The 25,315-nt window shown below is 38.7% G+C and overlaps 1 protein-coding gene across 7 annotated transcripts in view; it reads left to right on the forward strand.

The window, feature by feature from the left end:
• Positions 1-25,315, forward strand: part of PIK3CB (phosphatidylinositol-4,5-bisphosphate 3-kinase catalytic subunit beta) — a 106,423-nt gene that overhangs the window by 60,446 nt on the left and 20,662 nt on the right. For all 7 annotated transcript variants that reach the window (XM_051782071.1, XM_051782072.1, XM_051782073.1 and 4 more), the window contains 13 exons: positions 1,840-2,063; positions 4,713-4,895; positions 5,151-5,321; positions 6,146-6,223; positions 8,770-9,021; positions 9,633-9,729; positions 10,588-10,718; positions 13,678-13,731; positions 14,447-14,635; positions 20,058-20,179; positions 21,101-21,244; positions 22,057-22,156; positions 24,540-24,718. In XM_051782071.1, coding sequence (XP_051638031.1) covers positions 1,840-2,063; positions 4,713-4,895; positions 5,151-5,321; positions 6,146-6,223; positions 8,770-9,021; positions 9,633-9,729; positions 10,588-10,718; positions 13,678-13,731; positions 14,447-14,635; positions 20,058-20,179; positions 21,101-21,244; positions 22,057-22,156; positions 24,540-24,718 — 1,924 coding nt within the window. The remainder of the gene's footprint in view (positions 1-1,839; positions 2,064-4,712; positions 4,896-5,150; positions 5,322-6,145; positions 6,224-8,769; positions 9,022-9,632; positions 9,730-10,587; positions 10,719-13,677; positions 13,732-14,446; positions 14,636-20,057; positions 20,180-21,100; positions 21,245-22,056; positions 22,157-24,539; positions 24,719-25,315) is intronic.

Genomic DNA, 25,315 nt, shown 5'->3' on the forward strand with positions numbered 1-25,315 from the left:
CAGATTCGGAGATTCACAGTCTGTGACTGAATATTTGGCTTATTATAGCTGTGTGTGACCCTTCCTTTGCAGCTCCCACTCTGTACCTTAGCAGTGGGGAAAAAAGTGTTCCTGTCTGAGCTTCTGTACTTAGTGTTTTGTTCTAAAAAGGTGTTCAGTGCTTTGTGTGATTTGGACAATGTCCTTCCAAGTTCAGGAGAAAAGATAAACACAGTTGCAGGCCCTACATATCCTGAAGTACCAAGGAGTCACAGCTGTGTGGACTCTCCATTATAGAAACATAGAATAGTTTGGGATGGAAGGACCTTTAAAGCTCATCTCATTCCAACCCCCTGCAGTGAACAGGGACATCTTCAACTAGATCACATTGCTCAGAGCCCCATCCAACCTGACCTTGAATGTTTCCAGGACGGGGCATCCACCACCTCTCTGGGCAACCTGTGCCAGTGTTTCACCACCCTCATTGTGAAAAATTTCTTATTTATGTATCATCTACATCCACCTTCTTTTAGTTTAAAACCATTATCCTATGTCCTGTTGCAACAGGCCCTGCTAAAAAGTCTATTGTCAGCTTTCTTATTGGCCTCCCCTTTAGGCACTGGAAGGTGCTCTAAGGTCTCCTTGGAGCCTTTTCTTCTCCAGGCTGAACAGCCCTAACTCTCAGCCTGTCCTCAGCAGAGGTGGTCCAGCCCTCTGAGTATCTTTATGGCCTCCTCTGGATTCACTCCAGTAGATCCATGTCCTCCTTATGTTGGGGGCCCCACAGGTGAACACAGTATTCCTGGTGGGGTCTTACCAGAGTGGAACCTCACGGGCTGGCCATGCTGCTGGTGATGCAGCCCATGATACCTTGGCTTTCTGGTCTGTGAGTGCAAATTGATGGCTTATGTCCAGCCTGTCGCCCACCAGCACCCCCAGGTCCTTCTCAGCAGGGCTGCTCTCGATCTGTTCATCCCCAGCCTGGGCTGATACCGGGGGTTGCCCCGACCCAGGTGCAGCACCAGCACTTGATATTGCTGAACCTCAGTGAGATTCCCATGGGCCCACTTCTCAAGCCTGTTCAGGTCCCTCTGGGTGGCATCCTGTCCTTAAGAGTGTTAACTGCACCCCTCAACTTCCTGTCATCTTCAGGTCTGCAGAGGATGCCCTCCATCCCTCTGTCTATGTCATTAATGAAGATATTAAATTACACTGATCCCAATACAGCCCCCCGAGAGACTCCACTTGTCACTGGTGTCCATTGGGACTCTGAGCCATTGATTACCACCCTCTGGGTGTGACTGTCCAAAAAAGTCCTTATCCATTTAACAGTCCACTCATCAAATCCATCTCTCTCCAATTTAGAGAGAAGGATGTTATGAGGGACCGTGTCAAAGGCCTTACAGAAATCTGGAGAAGTGGCATCCACAGTCAATCCCTTGTCCACTGATGTAGCTGCTCCATCACAGAAGGCCACTAGGTTGGTCAGGCAGGACTTGCCCTGTGAATTCTCTCTTCACATATTTTGGAAAAGGAACCTGACTGGTCTTGGATTGGCTGAAATTTCAGTCCTGCCATTTTGATCCGGGAAGATTTTCTTTTTTGACTTTTAAACACAACTAAAAAGGACGATGTCATCTTTCTGTGGGATTAAAAAAAATATTTGCAGACACTTCTTCTGCTCTGTGGTCTTTATGATGCATTTGCTGTGCTTTCTCTTCATTTGCTCTTGTGAGGAGAGAGACTTAAAACTTTCCAAACAGTATTAAAGTCAGGGTGAGCTTGGCTTTTCCATGTAATAGTACCTAAGAGACACAGTGGTTCAGGTATATATCTTTTTGCTTGTTTGAATTCTTTCAGGTCTCCATGAGTTCGATGCCTTACAAGATCCTGAAGTGAACGACTTCCGAGCTAAAATGCGGAGGATCAGCGAGGAAAAGATTCAGTCCCTTGTGGGTCTCTCCTGGATGGACTGGTTAAAACACACTTACCCACCAGAGCAGGAACCTGTTATCCCAGAGAGCTTCCAAGATAAGCTCTACAGTGGAAATCTTGTAGTGGCTGTTCATTTTGATAACTGCCAGGTAGGAGTGGTTGTTCATCACGTTTCGTGTCTGTTTTTACCCAGATCTGAGTTAGCATGGGACTGAAGTAAATGAAATAGAATACTAACATTGTAGTGTTTGCTTTAAAATGCAAATTCTATCACCAGGGTCCTTGACTCTTGAAAGAAAGTGAGAACGTGAACCTACAGTTGAGAACTGAACTTCTAAAGTCAAATTACAGTTCTACTTCTCAAGGCAAAATGCACAACTTGTATATTCCATATTATTTCACATTTGTTTAAACATAAAACATGATTCAAAGTTGTCAGGACTATTTTTGGACAACTGTTACTGTGGTGCTTCACTAGCATTGAGTTTTAAGCTCAGTTCATCAGGGATTGCTGGTGAATTCAACACACTTCCCTCTATGTGTGGCTCCTTGAACGTCTTTGGGGTTGGTCTGCTCATTAGACTGAGCAATGCATTTAAAAAGAAAAGAATTAGTATTCCCTCTTCTCAATGCACACAGACAGTTAAAACACTGAGTCTTTTTGTTACCTTTTTGTTTTGGCTAACAAAACTATGGCTTATTTTTAAAATAAAAACCCCTTTTGTTTCCGCCAAAAAAACCTAAAATGTTTTAGCCTGACATTTTTTGATGTTGAAGTTGCTGTGATTCTGTTTGAGTCCAGAATTCCCGTTACTCCTTTTTTCACTCTCTTCTTTTGGATAACTGTGAATGATCAGCACTGGAAACCTTAAAAATCTCACAAGTGTGTAAATATATCAGGCTTTTGACCCAGGTGCTAGATACTGATTTTCTAATGATTCAGATAATTTTATTTTCAAAACTGTGTAATTTCTAGTGCTATCTTTTTAAACTTAAAAAAAAAATAGATGGAAAGATCAAATCTGCCTCTGGGAACATTAACTGTAGAGGTGCATACTATATGGGGTCACCAGTAACACCAGCTGATGTTAGGTGCATAGGTGTATTATAACAAAACCTTTTGCAGTCCTCTTTGGCTTAGTAGAGACCTTGTAGTTGTCCAGTAGTGAGAGTATCTGTGTGTTTGTCAGCTTTTGATTAAGATACTGCATATATATGCATATGCTGACAGTACAGAAGCAGAGCAAAAGTTCCTGCTGGTGCAGAATGTATTTGCCTGCCACTATAATAGCTTAGGCTGCTGACATTTCAAATGTTTCAAATGCTTCTGCTGCCAGCTCTGACCTTCAGAACTATTAACAGTTCAAATCTGAGCTGCTTTTTAGAGCAGTAAACTCTGTTCCAGACCTTCCTACTTGTACTGAGCACTGGAATCATCCTAGGAGACTGTTGTAGTCTTTTAATTCTTTCAGCTGTAAGAGTGAGAAAGAGAAAATACTTTTTGTCTAGAAGGTGTGGGTGAGCTATAAGAACTCCCTGGTTATCTCTGGAGCAAGAGAGGCTGATCCTCATTTCTGTGACGTGTGTATCAAATCCTACAACTGGGAAGGAAGGCAGCTGCCAGAGAGCGCCAGCTTGCTGGGAAGAAAAAGTGTTATTCCTTGTCTACCCACTGCTAGGAGAAAGCCTGCACAGTGTGGCAGCTTTCTGAAAAGGGGGAAGCTGTGGTGAACCATGCAGAAACTGAGAAAATACAGAATTAATTTAGCGTGACTTTAGCGTGGTTTTTCCATTAGGGCAGCTTGGCTTCTTACCAGTAAATGTCTATAGAAATAAAGCACAATGCAGAAGAATGTAAGCCAGACAATACTTCACATTTGTTAATAACTGGGTTTAGGATGCTTACATCTTCAGAACTGTGTGTGTGTAAATAAAAAATAATAATTAAAAAAAAATAATCAAAAATACACCAAAACCTCAGAATTCCCTGAATCAACCTTTGCAAACAAGCCTGTGCAGAGCATAATGTGATAGATTAAGGGAAATTAAAGATTTCACAGATCTTTTACATTAGGAACTTGAAATGAATATAAAAATTTTTTTTTACTTACAAAGGAAAGTAATTTCTTCCCTAATCTTTTTTGGGCACATTGAAATGGGAGTTACTTTGGAAATATACAAATAGCCTCTAAAGGTTTGATTAAAAAAATTCTTATAAAATGCAGAGTCTTTGCGTGTTGTATTCAGAGTGCTACAGGTGTTGACTGCTACTCCTCTTTTCTGCTCTCCTCCTGGTTTGATGGTGGTTTTGTACATTAATCACATTAACAGTTTCTTCTGCTTTATTACTTGAAGTTTTCTTTTTCTTCTGAGTACAGTGATACTTAGAAAGAGGTAGATTGGTAGTGACCAGAAGGAAGAAAAATTAACACATCTAGTACTGCTAAATACCTTGGAATGTGTGCATGATTTATGGTTCCCTCAGTCACATTCCAAAAGCAGGCTGCTGGATCAGTACACTGCTCTAAAAGTCTTTAAATCACTGTTGAATCAAAAAGATAAAGGTCTGTGTTCTTAAAAGTACTTCTGATAATATAAAAGTTTGGGATCTGCCATTTTGCAGCTTTTAGGGTGATTATTACTGTGATTGCCCTAAAGATATAGACATTAACTGTTAAACAGACTGGTTGTAGCAGTTATTATTTCTGCTCTATTTTATTATGTATGCTATAATTTAAGCCTTGTACATCTGACTATGACAAGTTTGACATTCAGTATTCCTGCTTGTGTTTTGTTAGGATGTATTTAGTTTCCAGGTGTCTCCTAACATGAATCCCATCAAGCTGAATGAGCTGGCAATCCGAAAACGTTTGACTATCCATGGAAAAGAAGATGAGGAAGTTGATCCTGCTGACTATGTGCTGCAAGTTAGTGGAAGGCTAGAATATGTTTTTGGTGATCACCCATTAATTCAGTTCCAGGTACATGAAATTTTTTGGCACTCGGTGTAACAATTCTCTGCTGCCTTGGCCAAAGGTGCTCCCTGTCCCCTTGGATGGTTGGCTGTGCTGAACAGTAACACCTTGTCTCTTCATGTCTGCAGCCCTCTCCAATTGTAAAATACGTGTGCACCCTTCCCTTTGTATCTTTGTAATGAATTATTTGTTTCTTTGATTTCAAAGTTGCTGTAGAAACACTCTGCTAGCTGGTAACAACTGTTTTCCGTGGGCTTTTAGTACATCCGCAACTGTGTGATGAACAGGACTCTCCCTCAGCTGACTCTGGTTGAGTGTTGCACCATCAAGAAGATGTGTGAGCAGGAGATGATTGCCATAGAAGCTGCCATAAACCGAAAATCATCCACCCTTCCTCTTCCTCTGCCACCAAAAAAAACAAGAGCAACAACTGTAAGTTCCTGTGGGGAATGTCTAATACCTGAAAGGAACCCAGGAAATAGAAATCCTGGGATTTGTGCTATGGCTGCTGTTTGCCAGTGTAGGTCACCTGGGTGTACTCAGAGCCACCTGTTGCTTGTGAGATTTACCTCAGAAATAGCAGACCTTGAGGCTTCTTGGAAATTTCTTACCTTCCCTCACCTCATCCATCCTCCTTCTCCTGTTCCACCATCCATTCCCCCCCTTTCCATTGCTATTGATTGTACTTTAAATCACAGCCCGGAAGAGTGGGTAATAATCTGTTACCAACAGCTGGAGAAGTTGTTGCAGAGAACCTGGGTTCTCTGGCTTTGTTGGAGCTCCACTGGCTTGGGCAGCAGTGCTCTGGGATCTCTGTATTAGCCCAGATATCATATGTGATGCTGCCACTGCAGTGATGGCGATTTTTGCCACAATAGGCATCTAACTTTCTTATAATCTGGTGCTTCCTTTATTACTGAACTTTTGGCCTTACAGCACAGTTATATTTTATGTGCTGTCACTCTAAGAAATGTGGACAGATCTTTGCTCTGTTACACACTCTGTAGTTATTCAGAATGAACAATAAATTTGAAGGGTTATTCTGAATTGTCAGAAGTAGTACATGATGTATGTTCTCCTCCCCAACCCCCTTTCAGCTGAGTTTTTACTTTGTCTCCTTGTAGTTATTGCTGACCAACTTATCCATTAAGATTTCAAATCTGTATTTTTAAAAGTGCATTTGTGTTTGTATTTACAACTTGCTTAAAATGTGTGGCTTATAAAATAAGTCTCAATGTCTTTGTTTCCCTTCTCAGAGTGTATGGGATATTTCCAACCCTTTCAAGATTATTCTGTTAAAGGGTAATAAACTAAATACAGAAGAAAATGCCAAAGTAAGTAACTATGTCTAGTATCAGAAGACATTCTGTTCATCACTTTAATGACTTTCAAAGTTAAGTGAACTCAAAATCATACAGATTTCAATTCAGCAAAAGTATAGGCATTTTTAGTTATTCCCAATGACCTTGGTAGCATTGGTTAAAAATCCAGCTTTCCTGTTAAAGTATTCCTTTATTGTCTGAAGTTTGATATGTGCATTACAACATTGCAATAATTGTGACAGAATGACATGAATGTTTACACAGTACTTAATTTTTTAAAAGATGGTATCTGTAAAGTACTGATATTGATGTGAAATGGGCTTATTTGAAATAGACTGTTGTAAACACCTGACACAGATTAAATATTAGATGTTTTTCAGTGGGACATGAGGGGTTTTGTAGTCCTAAATATCTGTGTCTAAACATGGACTGTATGCTTCTGTACAATCTGTCTTTTATTTTCTAAACATGAGGAACACAAAGAAAGAAAGCTGTAATACCACTTCCTGTAAAATGTACATGACTGGGCTACTGACTGTTGTACAGACCACAAGTTAACACATGGGAATTAATTGCAAAACTACTTTAAGGCCTTACAAGACCAATTCCTGTGAGATAGAACAACATTAATTTCCTTTGTTTTGTTTAGCAATCAATAGATTGTATAACCAGTCATGTAGAGAAGGAAGAGATCCAATTAGCCACTGATATTTGCTGGTCTGATGCTTTATTCAGGATACTTGGTGCATTTGTTTCATTCAAAGCTATTGTTACAACCTCCTTGTAAATTTGCAATCCTACATTTTACTACATAGCAAAATGAGCCATAATTATATTTTACTTCCTGAGACACTGTGATTGTGGAAATGCATCCCTGCAAAACTAGATGTTTCCCTCTTCTCTGTCTAAACCATTATTTAGTTAGTTCTAATGTTTTCTTATCTCTGCATTCTGCAAACTCTCAAGTTTTTAAAAGAAAAGAAAGGGAAAAAAGAAGGTGGATTCAGGAAGCAATATAGCTATCAGGTTTTTCTAGGTGTATTTTCCATGCTTTACAAAGTGAGTTTTGGTTAATATGAGTATGTTTTTAGAGGGAAAAGAAAATACTTTGATTATAAGAAACAGAAAAAGTTGTCAGTTCTTTTGTATTAGCGCCTGTGGGCACCATCTAAATATTATTTAGTGTTTTGAATGCTTTTTAGTATTGAAAACTTAGAAGTCCTGTGCTTACCCCAGAACAAGAATGCACAGAGCAGCCCTGCAAACTTGTGCATGTTCCCCTGTGTTGTCTGTCTACACTGTTATGAAATTGTCACTACTGAGAACTCATTTGTTTTCTAGTCCTGATTCTAAGGCTGTTTAATTCACTGCCATTGTTCATTTACGCCCACTGTGCTGTGGATCAAGCCAATATTCATCCCTTTTTGCTGAATCCACCACCAAGGTTCACAAATGCAGTGTTTGTGGTGGGAAACAAAACATTTGTCAGATGGGTAGCACTGCAGTAATGTGAGCTGGGTTGAGTATGTTCACCTAGAGCACAAGTGACCTCATTCATCTGTCCAACACCCCGTTATCCAAGTGCATGACATTTGAAATTGCTTCTCTTTTTGTGTTGCTCTTTGGCTGCACCCTTGGTACACACAGTGTCATTAGTAAAAGGGAAGTGTCTGAATGCAAAGAAAAAAATCTGGACCCAAGCTTTCACATTAACAGGATTAGAAATTGTAGAATTAGAAAGGTGAATTATTATTTTTTTTAATCCAAAACCTGTATCAAATTGGAAACATCTGTCTTTCCCTTGCAGTGCTCAGAAATAATCTGATAGCTTAAAGGAAATGTTGGGAAGGTTGATTAGGAGCTTAGGGAGCCTGAGACATCAGATCACTTTCACAGATCAGATCAGATCAGAACCATCAGATCACTTTCACACATTTAACTGTAACATGGAGAGCTTCTCTTAGGTGTTGACCAAAGGATTACACTTGTGGGTTGCTATCTCATATTGGTATTTTTGGAAAGGCCACCTGAAAGAAGTTGGCATATTTTACTCTGCAGTTTTCTGTGTACATATGTTATTAAACAGAAATGCATTGACCTGTAATGTGTTTCATTTCAGTGCCAATAGCTCCAGCTTCTTTATCTATTTGTTCCTCTGCTTTCCTGATCCTTATTTTCATCCTTCAAGCTACCTGGTTTTGTTGGGTTTTGAGTGGTAAAGGCGAAACAATTCCTGGAAATCACGTACATTGGCATTATTATTATTACAGGTGATTTCTGATGCTGGAATCATCAGTGTTCCCTCTGTAGATTTTTATAAACAGTTTAAGTAAAAAATTATTTCTTTTTAAGCTGGAAAATCCCCCAAGCTTTTCTCATTTCGAAGCACAAATTGGTTCTACCTGGAGACTTGAATTTGTCTTCAGGAAATTAATCTTAAATTTTTCATTCTGTTTAGTTGTTTGTTGAAATTCAAATATGTATGTTCTGTATAATATTGTATGGAGAATTCTGTAGGTTCTGTGACAAGCTTAATATTTTTTGTTTCTTTATGGCAGGTTCATGTTAGGGCTGGTCTTTTCCATGGTACAGAGCTCCTTTGTAAAACTACTGTAAGCACAGAAATATCTGGGAGAAGTGACCACGTTTGGAATGAAGAGCTGGAGTTTGAAATCAATGTATGTGATTTGCCAAGGATGGCAAGGCTCTGCTTTGCAGTTTATGCTGTGATGGATAAGATGAAAACTAAAAAGTCCACTAAGGCAATGAATCCTTCCAAATACCAAACAATTAGGAAAGCAGGAAAAGTGGTAATTATTTTTTTATTTTATTTTTATTTGTTTTTTTCTTGAGTGACCTCTGAGCTATATTGAAATGAACATTCAGAAATTTTTCCTTGTCCTCACTTAAGTGTTCAGGAATGCAAAATGAAAATAAAAAGTTAAAAAGAGCCTATGTATTAAGAAGTGCACATCTTGGTATGAAAAAGCTTTTGATACTTCTCAGACACTGAAAAAGGCATAAAAATGTCAGTTGTAAGTCAGTTGTCACATAGCTGTTTAAAGAGTTGTATTTTAAAAGGTCAGTTTTATTCTGAGCTGTAGATGAGCTGTGATTGGGAAAAGATGAAACAAATCAGCATTAGGCTTACATTCAGGGAAAGGCTCACATTCAGGGAAATGGGAATTTTTACACTGGCAGAGCAATGCCCTTAAAATTAAGTCCTTATTGTCCTCAGTGGCACTGGAGTACATGCTGAAAGCTAAGCATGTGATCAACTGCTTTTCCAAAAGGTATCACTATTTGAAAAAAAAAAAAAAAAAAGAGCCACCCTCTCAATTTTATTTATATTGTAGTGCTTGCTTTGTAATAATATTTGCTGGTGTCTGAGTTTCCATGTAAAAATAATTTCCTTTAACAGCATTATCCTGTAGCCTGGGTAAATACCATGGTGTTTGATTATAAAGGACACTTGAAGAATGGAGAACTGGTACTGCACAGCTGGTCATCATTTCCTGGTAAAGTCTAAGTTTTAAGATTTGGGCTTTAAGTACGGGAGAATGTAGTATCAAGTAGCAGAATATTTACTGTATGCATGTCCCATTCCCCTATAATAGTGTCTTTACTGCTTGTATTTTTTATATGGATAAATACGTAGCATCTTAGTCTCTTTCTTGCAAATATTGTTTATCAGGAAAAGAGGAAGAGCAAGAGTCTGCTCTTCTAAAAGTTTTATCTGTTATGGAAGGAAAACCACATAAAAATACATGCATGTTTATATCTAGTGTTACTTGTTTTTAAGGAGCAGTTTAGGTTTCATTTGGTCCCCTCTGCTGTGCATCCTAAACTAAATAGATAAATTATAGTGTATGTGGCAATATTTGCATCAGCAAAACCTGTGAGTTAGAATTTTATCTTCTTCCCTGATACTCAACTTGATTAGTGAGTGTCTGAAACCTCCATGTCACTCTTCATTCCATCCCAAGAAACCCTGGATCAGCTTCGCTGTAGTGCTGAAAGAAAACTGGCTTAAAACTCTTCCTCAGTGCTATTTAATACAGAGGCAGTGTGTGTCCTGGTTTGCAGAAGCTCCAGATCCTCCTGGGATTTGTTTCTCTATAGGGATATCTCAGCTTCCCTTGACTGTGATGAAAGAGAAAACCAGTTTCTCGTTGGGTGATAATGGAACATTTGGGAATGTAGGAGGTAGTTTATGCTGGAAATGCAGAGCACTATACTAAAAGTGTTGTGCTGCAGAACATGCTTCTGTCTGTTGGACACATTAAGAGACTTCTTACTGCATCCTTGCCTTTCAGAGGTTTAAAATTTTAATTCATACCTGGCCTGTAATATCAATTGTTTGGTCAATGTTTCAGATGAACTTGAAGAAATGTTGAATCCCATGGGAACCGTCCAGACTAACCCTTACACTGAAAATGCAACAGCTTTGCACATTAGATTTCAGGAATATTCCAAACAACCCATTAATTACCCTCCCTTTGATAAGGTAAGCTATGACCTAAAGATAAGTCATGAAAGTTTGTGTAAATAGCTGTTACTTCTTTCCTTTCAACACTACCTTTTCCAGTGAATTCCCCTCTTCCTGCCCTTTAGTCAACACACTGCAGTTTTTTAGACTTGCACTCTGTGAGTGGCACTGCTCTGACTTCAGGGTCTATTTTGAAGTTTATACTCTTAAAAATGGTCTGTACCTAGTCTTTTGAGGGTCAAAAGCATAATCAGTTTCCTGTATGTATGATTTAACAAAAAGCTAAATTTATCTGCTAACCTTCAAACTGTGTTTGCCTGTGATCTGTAAAGATCTGTTCTTTCTTTGTACAGATGTATGTTACCCACTCCTTGGGACACTGCTTTATGAGCTCAAGTCCTCTAAAGGATAAATAGACTCTTAATACTGTGTGAAAAGGGCCTTTTGAAGGTCTGCTCTTGAACTAAATCCACTGAAGTTGCCCTGCAGTTTCCCACAGATGTGAATATCTGTTTAGAAAGGAAGTGTATATTTGGAATACCTATGGTACTTCTGAAGGGTGAATGCTAGATAGAAAGTTGTTCACAAACTAGTAAATAAAGTAATAAAATAAGTCTAAAACCAGACAGCTAATGATGCTCTATAAAAACAACGTTTGACTTATACATATGCATTAGTCTGAATTTTGGTTTTGGGAAAGTCAATAACCACTTAGAGAAAAAGGCTTTTTGCACCTTTTGGGGGGTATGAACAAAAAGACTGAAACCACCAAACTCAATCAGCTTGATCAAAGGGGGATTTGGGGTTTAAGGCTCATCAAAATGAAATCAAGTAACAAGAAAGATTGTTTGTTTGTTTGTTTGTTTTGATTTTGAGTTGATTTTCCCCCCCCCCGTCCTTGTCAGTACTTCTTTTATGAAAACAGCATTGGAAATGCAGTGAGAACTAAAGCAGTGCTGACTAATTGCTGCCTTATTTATGGCTGACCAGTTGACTCTTCATAGTGGACATATTTTAGTCAGCTTTGATATTGGTTTATTTGTAGTACTTTAGGTTTCTTGCTCATTACACTATATGTATTTAATTTCTAAAGAGAAAAAAACCTGCTTTGATGTGCATATTACAGAGAGGTTAGATAAAAGTGTATTTCTTTAGTAATTACATATAGTGAGATACTCAGTGTAGTGATGTTAAGATGATGTCTAAAGGGCTTCCCCATCCCATGCAACTCACCTTCAGGTGAAGGTTCTGTTGAATCAGGAGGAACCTTGTAGCTGCTTGGGTTATATCAGCCAAGAGTCTGTTTCTCAAAATGGTCTTAACTGAGACTTGCTTGCTGCTTCTAATTTTCCCAGTGTTATTGCTTGCTTTTGCCAAGAAGATGGAGAGTTGGGTGCCACATATTTATTCTAGGAAACATAATGTGCAAAACTAGATGAAACTGTTCAATCATGTCATCAATCTGCCTGCACAGCGAGTTTGGGGCTGAGGGAGCAGAAGGGACCACTGATAAAAAGCTGTTGTATGAGGCAACAGCTGGTTAATGACCAGTGCTGCTGGCACACTTGGGGTTCACTTAAACAAAGCTGGACTTGCAAAGACTTTCAAAGTTTATTTGCAGACTGGGAAGCATGGGGGGGCAAGCATCAAACACAGAATTAGGATGTTGTGGTTTTGTTTATGCATGTTTTCACACATAGTATGTAAACAAGCTTTGTGGCTGAGTAGCAGATGTAATACACGATATTAATAAGAGGTTCATACAGAGAAAGAAGAAATAAAACAAGTTAGTATACCTTTTTAAGGGATTTAGCTGCTGGGTATTATGCTCTGATTATTGTAGTAATCACAGTTTCTCACATTGCCTGAGTGAAGAGAGCACAAGTCTTGCTGAACCTGTGTCTGGGGATGCTGTTGTACTCCTGGGTGATGGGAGAAGCAGAGCTCTGAGGGAAAGGAGATGGTGTGATTCTTTAGACATTTTTCTTAACTGAGATTTCTTTTTATGATTCATTCCTCAAAGCAGCAGCATCTGACAACTATAGACAGACATACCTACAGTTAGGTTAGACAGCCAACTGGACCAGTTCACCTGGTCTAATTGGCTCAGGCAGTCACCATCCTAACACCTGTCCAGGGTTGCAGGAGTGTGCAGAACACTGTTTGAAGAACTGTATTTACAGCTACCCTTAATTATCATGGTGGTTTATTACATGAACTTCAGAAAACAGATAGAACATTCAAAAGGCCAAAAACATTAAAAAGAGAAACTCAGAGCTGAGCTTTTGGGGAAATGTTGCTTTGCTGTTAACAAAGGTAGCAGTCCTTGTTCTGAGGGTTGCTGTGGAATAGCTGGTGCTGAGAGTTTGTGGGTGGAATATTGACTGTATTGTTACATGAGTTCTTGTTGGAAGATGGTTTGTCCTGGTGTTACCTGGGGGAAGACCTCAGTTATGGGGGGGAAATACCTGGAAACACTAACTGAGATCATGTGGGCAATCTGAGAAGATGCTGAAGGGACTGAGTCTGTGAACTGAGTCTGTGAACTCATACTGGAATGGAAATTTAGAAGTATGGATCTGGGGGTGTGGAAACAGTGCCCTTGAAAACAGCAGAAGTAGAGATGAGAAAGCAAAGGGTAATTTAGAGCTGAGGAATTGGTTTGCTGCACTGAAAAATGAGGAAATGCAAACAGAAATGGAAAACAAGGTGCCATCAGAAAGACTGTTTAGCTCAGTAGTGCTGAAGAAGAAAAAAAAGGAGGTAATCATGAGCATTGCTATTCCTGATCTCCCTAGTCCTGCAGATTAGAAAAGGAGCACACCATATTATACCACTGTATATACAAAAGAATAGTGTTGAAACTATATAAAAGATAGCAAAATTTCCTTATCTACTTCATTTCCATAATGTTTATTCTTTCAATGCAATCAGATTTGGGTTTAAATCTAATGTATTTAAAAACAACTTTTTGCAGATACTTGAAAAGGCAGCTGAGATTGCAAGAAACAGTGACAATGCTGCAATGGCGGTGAGCATCATCTCAAGACTATTTTAAAATTAATTTTCTGGGGGTTTTTGGCTCTGGAAATAAAGAAGTCTACAGCTTAAATAAGAGTTTACTGGCTCTGTTTTTGTATATAATTCACTTGATGAACTGCCTTAAAATTCATGTATATATCTGCTTTTTCCAATATATTTTGGACTTGGCTATATTTTGTTAAAAAGCTTTGCATACTTTATGGGTTTGGAACACAGCTAAGATTTACATTAGATGTGGAAAACAAGTTAAGATTAGAAGATAAAAATATGTGTTTGTCTACTTGGCAAATATACTTTCTTTTGGTTATTATTGGAAAAGTGGTTTTGTTTTTTTTTTTGCTTTTAATTAAAAGAAATATATGTACATGTATCTATTAAATTTCATCATTTGAAAAACAAAAGAAGAAATGTGCATCCTAATGAAAATTCTCCATGTTGGAGTTGGAAAACAGAAATATTGCCATCTAGTGTCATTAACTCTAAAGTTTAGTTGCTTTTTTAGAAACTGCTGCACACTGAATTTGAAATCTGTTAGTTGCAGTGCTTACAGCTTAAGAAATCTGAACAAAAGACACATTAGTCACTCCCCTGTGTTCCATGAGTTTTATCTGATGTTCCTCCTGCTCTGGGATTACTGATATTTGAGCTAAAGTATAAGAATCTTACTGAATTTATCACAACATTGTACCTTTCTCATTTTCTAGGGTCGAGGTGGTAAGAAGTTTTATGTTGTGCTAAAAGAAATAATGGAAAGAGATCCTTTATCTCAGCTTTGTGAAAATGAAATGGATCTCATTTGGACTTTGCGATATGACTGTCGTGAAAATTTCCCACAATCATTGCCCAAACTGCTGCTCTCTTTAAAATGGAACAAACTTGAAGATGTTGCTCAGGTAAGGGAAAAGACAACGATGGTGGGGAAAAATGCTGGAGTCAAATCATCAGTAAATAAGATTTCATTCCATTTTGAAATGTTTCTGTGTGTACCTTCCCATGGCCTGGACACCTAAGGAAGAACGCTGAAAAAAAAAAATCCAACAAACGAAAACCAAACCACAAAATGCATTTCAGAAGTCACAGAATTATGGAATCAACTGGGTTGGAAAAGACCTCTGAGATCATCAAGTCCAACTCTTTATCCAACCCCCCCATGGTTCCCAGACCATGGCACTGATGCCACAACCAGTCTCACCTTAAACACCTCCAGGGATGGTGACTCCACTCCCTCCCTGGGCAGCCCATTCCAGTGGCTGATTACTTTCTCTGTAAAAAATTTCTTCCTAATATCCAACCTAAACCTCCCCTGAGAGAGCTGAAGACCCAGCCCTCTTGTCCTACTGCTGGTTCCTGGGAGAAGAGAACAACCCCCTTCTGGCTACAACCTCCTGTCAGGGAGTTGTAGAGAGTGAGGAGGTCTCCCCTGAGCCTCCTCCAGGCTGAACAGCCCCAGCTCCCTCAGCCTCTCCTCACAGGACTTGTGCTCCAGTCCCTTCCCCAGCCTTGTTGCCCTTCTCTGGACCTGCTCCAGCCCCTCCATGTCCTTCCTGAGCTGAGGGCCCAGAACTGGACACAGCACTCCAGGGGTGGCCTCACCAGCGCTGAGTACAGGGGAAGAATCACTTCCTTGGACCTGTTGGCCACACTGTTCCTGATCCAGGCCAGGATCCATTGGCCTTCTTGGCCACCTGGGCACACTCTGGCTCATGTTCAACTTCCTGTCAATCCAAATTCCCAGATCCTTTCCTAGCTGGCTGCTCTCCAGCCACTCTGTCCCCAGCCTGTAGAACTGCAGGGGGTTGTTGTGACCAAAGTGCAGGACCTGGCACTTGGCCTGGTTGAACCTCATCCCCTTGGAATCAGCCCAACTCTCCAGTTTGTCCAGGTCCCTCTGAAAAGCCCTCCTGCCTTCCAGCAGATTGACACTCCCTCCCAACTTGGTGTCATCTGCAAATTTGCTAATGATACACTCAATCCCCTCATCCAGATCATCAATAAAGACATTAAACAGAACTGGGCCCAACACTGATCCCTGGGGGACACCACTAGTGATCGGATCTCAGCTGGATGTAGCTCCATTCAGCACCACTCTCTGGGCCAGTTCCTGACCCAGACCATTCCTGCTTGATAGACTGATTTTTAAAAAGTAATAAAATAACATATTCCTGGATTGATATTGAAACGTTTTAGTCTGATTGTGTACAGAGTACAGAGCAGTTTGGCCAAACTGCAAGTCTGGCCAGAGTAACCAACACAGCACTCGCTCCAGGGGGTGAACCCAGATGTTGTTTTGGTCACCTGCTTATCCTGACAGAATTCATATTTAAATAACACTCAACTTCTTGCAGACCATTACACTGTGATAATATTTATCTCTTTCCATGAATCTTATTTTTTAAATTTGAAACTAATTTTTTTTCATTTTTTAATAACTTTAGAGCTAAAAAGAGTTTTCTGTGAAGGATTATGATTGATAGTATAGATTTCTATTGTGCCTTAGTATTCTGACCTTCACCTGTTACAAGCTCGGTGTTCTGGGAAGAAAAGGAAACCACTCCATGAAAATATCTTCTGTCTATTTCTGTAATTTTTGTGATTATCTAGTCAGCCAGAATCTTAGCTTGCCTCCAGCATGGGGCTTATCTTCTGTTACATCCTTTCTACCACATAGATGTATATGTTGTGTGAACTCCTAAAAATAAATGGAATTTCATCCCAGCTAATTGTCTGTGCCACGGACACTACATTAACAAAATGGAGTACTCACACATTTCTTGCTCAGTTGTGTTCTTCTGTGTGCAAGAATCCTCATTCCTTAGTAATTCCATTGTGCTTCTGAATTTATCGTTCATTATTAGAAGTTATCTGGAAATACAAAGTGTAGAAATATAAGCAGGTACTTGTTTGCTCATTAAAATATGTGAGGAAAAAGGCCTTCTGATTGGTGTGGGCTTTGAAATGTGGCCCTTGGTAGCAGTTTTGAAAAGTAATTTGGAGTATGGATATCAGCTGACAGCTCAAAGTCCTTTAAATTTGGGAATATTAAATATTATAGATGTATATAAATCATTTATTTAAGCAGATGGCTGAAAATATGTGGTCATCTTGTTACTGTGTACTTTCTGGAGGAATGTAGTATTTATGTTTGTTTATGTATAGGCAATAGTGCAGTTTATAGTGTAATATTGGTTTTGGCAGCAAGGATGGTCTATTTGAAAAATGAGATCTTATCCTTAAACATGCCAAATATTTCTGTAGTACACAGACATGTAAGTACTCCCAACAACTTACCTTTTCAGGTAAGGCAAGACAGCCTCCTGAATTTTATGAGTTCCAAAATTAGCAGGACTCATAATTTACTTCTCATTAAAATTAAACATTTATAGTAGTAGCTGTAGATTGCAGTGTTTGTACGGCTACATTGTGCATGCTGTTGTACTGGAAGTTTGTTTAATGTTCATTTTTAGATGTATTTCAGTAAAAGTCTTGGCACTTAAGGCAGAAAGTTTTAAAAAACTAAACACAACAAAATGCAAAAAAACCCACCACCACCAACAACAAACCCCAAAACCAAAAACACCAAAAAGCCCCAAGAAACAAAACCTCAAAAATGAAGTATTGTATTTGATTGTAGACCATATTTATTCTGTTAGCTCAGTGGTCCATGGAGTTATGTCCAATGGATTAAAGCAGCTTTGTTGAATTATTTACCATATAGATCTCATCCAAGTTCTTATTGGATTGCAGTATTTTAATGAAATGATTGCACTGAAGGAATTCTGAAGGTGTTTGCCCTCACTGCTGCCATAGCCCCCTCACTCAGCAGAGTAGCAGGGTGGCAGAACTTGTTAGCAGAATTCACAAGGCAATATTTATTCTCAAAGCAGATTTCAACCATTATTTAAAAAAATCCCCTTATTTTCAGCAAAGTGACACCATCCATAGTGAGAACTAGAGAAAAGACAGCTGATTTCTGAAATATGTGAAATAACTGGAATAAAAATAATGGCCTGTGCTTAACTGTATTGTCTTTTACAGTGAACTTGTCTTGTTAGAAAGAAATTGTGGTTATTTCTTTATAGAAAAAAACATTGATACCCCAAAGCCAATTCTGAGATTTCTCTGAACCTCTCAATTGTTGCTGGGAATTGCAGTTCCTTGTCTTCTCCTGGCTCGTCAGGAGTTGCAAACCATGCGAGAGAATTAGGTGGTGTCTCATGTGTGCAACATTTTACCATGTCTCATATTGCAGAGAAATTTTTAGAACTCAGAACATGTTTTGAAATGTGACATTTCTTTACAAATTCCTTTACTTGGAAGCTGTTCAGTTACTGCTCTGCTGCCAAAGCAGGTGAGGGCATTCCATGGTGCATGTTTTCTTTTGTCCAAATGCAACAAGTGCTTCTATCTCCTCTCACCTGCACTTTGGAGCAGCACAGCTGAATGTGGAGCTGGTTGGGCTGCTCTTCTCTCTTATTAAAATTCCAAGGCATAATGTGAGCAGAGCTGTAGGTGTTTGGGGAACTCTCTTGGCTGTGTCATAGGTTATTTAGATCTTGCTCCCTCTCAGCTCATATACCTTCACATTTTCTCGTTATAACAACAATAATTTAAGCAAAGGGAGGAGATCTGTGCTTTCAAATAACCTTCACAGTAAATGTACACTCTGTAGAGCATGACTTTGACAATTCATTGCCTGACACATGAGGCATGCAGGGCCACTTGGGCTCGTCAGACTATTTCAGGTTCTCCGTTCAATTCAATCATTCAGTATTAACAAAGTATTTCTATATTCTTGTCGGTTCTGCACCTGGTTTAAAGTAGGTTGTCTAGAAATTCTGATAACTTGCAGAGTTTCTTACTGCATGTTCACAGCTGCTGCTTGCATTTCCAACATCTGTCTTGTGCATTAAGTATCTGATCCATGTTAGAGTTTCAGTGCCAGTGTTCTGCTGTGTGACTGTTGATGGCTGCAGTCCTCAACAGCAGGACTGGCATTGTTACCCCTTGTTGGGCTATGGATTGAATAGATTTTTGAGTGTATTTTTCTGTGGGAATATGACATCTATGTTTAAAAACACCTTTAGTTTAATTTTATATCAGTATGAATCGTGCCGGTGTTCATACCAGTAATTGCCCATGAAAATGGTTTAGTTGATCCTTTCCTCTGCTTCTGGAGCTGCAGTCTGGCCACTGGCTTTGCACTGTTAATGATCTCTACCCGTTTCTTGTCTTCTGAATTTCATTAAACTGGTCCCATGGTGTTTAACCAGTGTTATGAACACACCTGTTAAGTGTCAGCTGAGACTATGAGCTCAAATGTGTTTGTCATACTTGAACTGGAAGCATTAGTTGATATGTGACATATATTAGAGACAGGGAATTTTCGCTGTTGTTTTGAAATTGTTACTAAATCAGAAAGAAAATAAGATCTTAATCATTCAGATTTTATAAGTTGCTATTTAAATATGAAATAATATGTATTATCTAATTTGTAGGAGAGGGTATTTTTATTAGGAATTATGAGGCTCATTCCTACAGAAAGAAAAATCTTGTGCTGTTGATACACTGCATTTATATATTCAAGTTTGTTTATTTTGAGTAATAGTGAATTGTTTCAGTCATACAACTATATACATATTATTAAAAATACACTTTCAGCAGGGAGTTTCATTACAATGCAATAAAACCAGTTTATTTTATGAGACTTCTGGATGTTCTTTGTTTTCCAAAATGATGCATTAGTGTATTCTGTAATGTTTTCCAGCACATTATATTGCATAGGGATTTTTTAAAAGATTATCTAAGCTGAATCATGCTTTTCACAATTTAAGCTTATTACTATTCACAATGAATGTGTGAAAAAGCTCCATCAGTTGAGGTGGTCAAATAATCTTGGTAAAGATTTCTTTCAACAAAAAACTACCTTTTTTTTTTTTTCTAGTAGAAAACTTTTGCCATTTCCGAAGTTGTTATATATTTATGAGAGCATTTACAAAACTTTATCTAATTTTTATTGACAATGTTTCTTAAACATACTTATGTGGGGTTACCTAATTTTTGTTTATTGTGCATTGTGTCTACGTGTGAAGAAACAGGTTTTGCAGACTAAAAATAATCTGGAGCATTTTAAGGAGTAAGAAACTGATTCAGAAGTGGGCCCGTTTACCCCAAATTGTTTCTCTCCTTTCCACCAAACCCCCATAGTGGTTGGTAACCATCTTCTGTTGGTATGAATACTTCTATGGGCAGTTATACCCATCTGTGTTCTTAAATAGTTCCTTTGCCTGTAACCTAACAGTCTTCTTTTTAAAACAGCTTCAGGCTCTCCTTCAGATCTGGCCCAAGCTGCTGCCCAGAGAAGCTTTGGAGCTGTTGGATTTCAATTACCCAGATCAGTATGTCAGGGAATATGCAGTGGGTTGTTTAAAGCAGATGAGGTAAGTACTTTACTATCTGAGGATTTCTGGGGTGGAAAACTGCATTCAGTTTGTTTACAGGAAAAAAAGAACCCGGAGAGGAAAGAGTTAAACACTCTGCCTGCCATGAATAGGTGGTCAAATAAAGCAGTCAAATTTCTAGATAGGGACATTGGCAGCCAAATAAAACCTTTTTATTCTGGCATCTCATAGTCAACAATGATTATTTTCCATGTTGCAAAGTGTACCTTTGTCCAAGAAAGGGACAAACACACACAACCCTCCCTGGGACAAAGGGAGAGCGAGATACTGTGAGAACTTCTTAAAAACAAAGGGAGAAATATTACAGTAGTCAAATCCTGTGAGACCTACTGTGCAGCCACCTCACACTCTGTGTCAGGGATTGACTGCATCACAAAATAGGAACGTAAGCTGTAGCATATAATAAATAATGAGGGAATTACTGATGTGTTTGTTCTTCACAGGAGCCTTCTCTCTCTGCAGTTCTTCCTTTATTGCTTTTCATTCTGCTCGCCACTGTAACCTAGGGCAAGACTTGTGTAACATTATCATTACTGCATATTTCCTGTCCTTGAATTCTGAATTCTCTCTGGTGAATAGTTTAATGATGAATTTTTTAATGGTCAAGGCTAGACTTTTGGGGTAAGAAAAAATAAATTATCTGGACTTCTTTCAAATGTGAACAAGCAGTTTTAGCTGCCTGGCTATCCTAATAATACCAAATTGTTCTGTCTGGAATTATTTCCATCTGGCAGTTGCACTGAGATGTGTATTATCCTTCTCCATGTGATTGAAAAATTGGGGAATGCTCTTGCTATTGAAACAAATCTGTTATTGTTGGATTTTTCATATGCATCTGAATTTCTGGAGTACCATTAATCTAGTTACTCTTACTAACTGCCTTGATCTATCTCATTCTAGTGATGAAGAGCTCTCTCAGTATCTTCTCCAACTTGTGCAAGTCCTGAAGTATGAGCCCTTTCTGGATTGTGCTCTCTCCAGGTTTCTCTTGGAAAGAGCACTCGCCAATAGGCGAATAGGACAGATGTTGTTCTGGCATCTAAGGTAGGAGTTCTTCCCTTTTGTATTTCTGAAATTGCTGAGCCTGATTGGACTTTCAAATTTGATTTCTTGAGGATTTTGCTAAATGAACCATTTTCATAATATTCTATAAGTCCTCTTTATGTTTCTTTATCTTTGGCATTTAGAGATCAGAGCAAGTCTATCATTAAATAAAGTGATTTGTAATCTACCACATGATGAAAGAATTGCAATAGAATAAAAGTAGTTTTGTGTGTCATTTCTACTTTTGATGAGCAGTTTCATGAATGGCAGAAGCCTTGCAGAATGGACTATGGGTTTATTCTGGCCTCAAAGCACATTTTATTTTAATATTTCTAACTAAAAAGAGGAAGTACTACATGAAAATGTTTTGGAGGATAATTAACTCTGGTATAAAGTTCAATGGTTTGATTCAATGTGTTCCCCTTTGGACAAATTTGGGCTTTTCCCTTACAAAGATTTGGGAGCATGTGGTTTAACATCAGCCCTGATTGTCAGGATCATCTTCTGTGACTTCTCAGTACTGCTCTGAGTAAAAGGGGGTCCTGAAACAGGTATTCAGTTGCTACCTCTAAACATTAACACCACTGCCTCCAGAGCAGTCCTGGACCTTGCAACAAGTGGCATGTATCAAACCTAGCCTGTCTTCATAGTCTTCAGCACAGAAGTGTTCTGCTATTTCTTAAGAATTCTGGTTTTTTGTTTTATCTACATGTCAATGATGTGGTTTTATGTTTGATTTGGGGTTTTGTAATGACTGGAAGAACACAGATCTGTAAGTGCCATGGTCTGACAAGAAGCCTTTCTCCTCACAGGTCAGAGGTTCACATCCCTGCTGTCTCAGTGCAGTTTGGTTTAATTCTGGAAGCTTACTGCAGAGGAAGTGTTGCTCACATGAAAGTGCTTGCTAAACAGGTATGGGCCCCCCTTCTCCTGGCAGGCTTGACTTCTCTGAGCTTGTAACTGATACTCATTCCATTGTTCCTGTGGGGCATATTGGTTACCTTGACAAAGTCCATCTGCTGGGAATGGGGGAGAGAAGGGAGCATGTGTGACACAGAGAATTAAAAGGGCTAAATGGGTGATGGAGCTGCCTCCCTGGTACAGAGAACAGCCAGTACTGTGGGGCCTCAGAGGCAATGAGCTGGTTTTATAGATGTGAGAGGTACCTTCAGCAGCGTGGATGTATTCCAGGTACAGCAGCAGACTCTGGATTGTTAACTGAAGAAGGCCTTCTGTGCACTTGACCTTTTTCCCTCAGTAAAGGCAACTTGTTCTAAATTTTACTTAGATGACTCCAAGACCACTTCCTGCAGCTTTGGCTTTTGTTAAAGTGTGATACAAAACCCCTTGAAGTTGTAGTATAGTGTAGTGCTCCCTGGAAATAGAGGTGTTGAAGTAACCCAAATACTCATTTTAGTGTTAATATAGATGTGCTATTTCCAGAGGGGAAAAAAAAAAAAGAAAAAAAAGGAGAGAGATGTGTTTGCTTTTAAATGCCCTAAAAAGCTTGAGAGGTTTGCTTTTAAAAACACTAATAAGTCTATCAGCAGATCATTAAGAGACACTCACAAATCATGTTTGAAGTCTCTAATGCAGTTTTAGTGACTTAATTTAGATTGTGACCATAAAAATATTTGAAACATGATCTCCCTTGGAGTTAATGTATTTGCTGTATCAGATCACAAAGACTCACTCAGTGTATGACTGACTGGTGAGTGGCATTTGTCTGCATTAAAACTATCCTTTGGGGGGCATATGGAACAGGAATGTTCTGCTGTGCTCTTTATTGCTGCAGCTCACAGGGCATGGAAGAGACCATCTCTTACGTATGTGTGCTTGTTAGCATTGTCAGAATCATAAAAAGATTAGGTAGTGAAATGCTTTAAGCAATAGATGTAAGGTCAGTAAAGTTTTTGTGCACTTTACAGGAAGCAAATGTCAGTACAATCAAAGAAAGGGCAAAAAAATTCCCAACTGTACAAACACGGAAGAAATTCAAAGTAGAAATACTTGAAAAAGTTCCTGTTTGTACAACACAGGTTCCATTTTGTTCCCCTGTCACTGATGTTTGTACAGCTCCTAGAATAGTGGAAAAGCAGAGGGCTTTTGGTTTTGACAGATGGCTGACCTGGCAGGTCTCCACTGCCCAGTTTTATAATCAAACTGCATACAATTTCCACAGCATCCTGCCTGACAGGGTTCAGTCTGTGGGAGGGGTAAGTTTTGACTCAGCACCTTGTAAGTTAGACTGAAGCTTCCTTGTATAGAAATCAGCTTTCATAATTATTACCCTGGTGCTGTTTGCTGGAGAATCTCTGTATTGCTGAGCACGTTAACTGTGGCTGGTGCAAACACAGCTGGTTGTTATAAGAACAGTTTTGTAGCTGGCCAACAAGTTGTTTAGCTGTAGAAATTGTATTGGTTGTATGTGCTGTCTACGTTTCTTACCAGAGGGCTTTGCTCTGTCAGTGTTGTACATTTACAACAGTAGTTTTCTTAGAAATTATGTACCAGTAGAAAACTTTCTGTATTACTTGTATTACTGCAAATACAAACTTGTATTTGTATTACAAATACAAATACTTGTATTTGTACTTGTATTACTGCAAATAAACTTGTATTTGCAGTAACTACTTGTATTACTGCAAATAATTACCTTGACTTTTTACACATTTTTAGCTTAAAAATACTGTTTAGTTGAGATGCTATGATTTGGAGCACCTTGGTCGATTGGAGCTTTTGCCTTATGCCTGACTTCAGCAGCATTTTAATGACAAACATTTAAAACTCTGAGCTGTGACAATTGTCTGCAAGTGGTCATGTGGTCACATCTTTTTGGGTGCAACTTAATGTGAACAATGAAGAATCTGCATGCACATCTCCTCTCAAGTGGTGTCTGATTTTGTTAGAAATATGAAGCAATCAGTGTTTGTGTTGACTTATGTATGGATAGAGGCACCTGTGTTATGTGCTTGGTTGAATTAGTATTTGTATTTTGAAGAAGGAATTTGTGTTGATGTATCATACATTAAAATGCCCCATTCATTTTTCAAGAAATGTTAAGTCATGCTTTTAAAAGTGACTCAAAGCTTAGGGGCTTTCATCCCATCAATGTCTCTGCTAATTATGAAACTGGTATTTCTGGAACGTGAATGATTTAATTGCCTTCTATTATTTCCATTTTTAAAAAGCTGGAGAATTATTTAATACATTGTTTTGTTTTCAAATGGGATTTTGCACTGTATTATATGTTAAATTAGAGCAATAACTCTTAAAGATAAAATGTCTCTTTCAGGTGGAAGCCCTTAATAAAATGAAGACTTTAAATAGTCTAATTAAGCTGAATGCCATGAAGCAAAGCAAAGCAAAAGGAAAAGATGCCATGCATACGTGTTTGAAACAAAATGCTTACAGAGAAGCACTTTCTGACCTTCAGTCTCCTCTGAATCCTTCTGTTATACTTTCAGAACTGCAGTGAGTAAAGAATGAGTGAATACAATTTCACTGTAGCTTTTGCATGGAATCAGTAGAGCAGAAACTTCCTCTGGCTGTGTTGTTCAGCTGCTGTGCTGTCATGGGGAGCTTTTCCTATGGTGAGGGGTCTGCTGGGATTCTTCCTAAGGTTAAGATACCAGTTAAGTTAGAAGATATTTGTGATCCACCATGAAACTCAATATTCTCTTAACTGATCCATTACCATAGCTAAACATATTTAAATATAAACCTCAAAGTGCATTAGACTGCATTCCTTCCGTTTATAACAATAAGCACAGAAGTCACTAAAACTTTTCACAGCACATGAAGTCTGAAAATTGATGGGAAGGAATATAAAGAAAACTGTTTTCTCTGAAAATGAGGATGCTTGATTTAAGCACTAGAGATGTGTATGCCAATCAAATACAGTCCATCTATAATATGTCCATAGCTTGATAAGAGCTCATAGCATAGCTGCAGAATGAATGCTGAGAGAGCATTTAGGTATTTCCAAACTGGAAGTCTGTGTTCTGGCATGTTCTGAACCTTTTCAGTTGAATTATTCTTATTTGACTAAAATTTCTGTTGTATTTTCTT

This window comes from Manacus candei, unplaced genomic scaffold, assembly GCF_025592945.1.
Source record: "Manacus candei isolate 608988 ecotype Guabito, Panama unplaced genomic scaffold, ASM2559294v1 h1tg000015l, whole genome shotgun sequence".
NCBI classification, from domain to species: Eukaryota; Metazoa; Chordata; class Aves; order Passeriformes; family Pipridae; genus Manacus; species Manacus candei.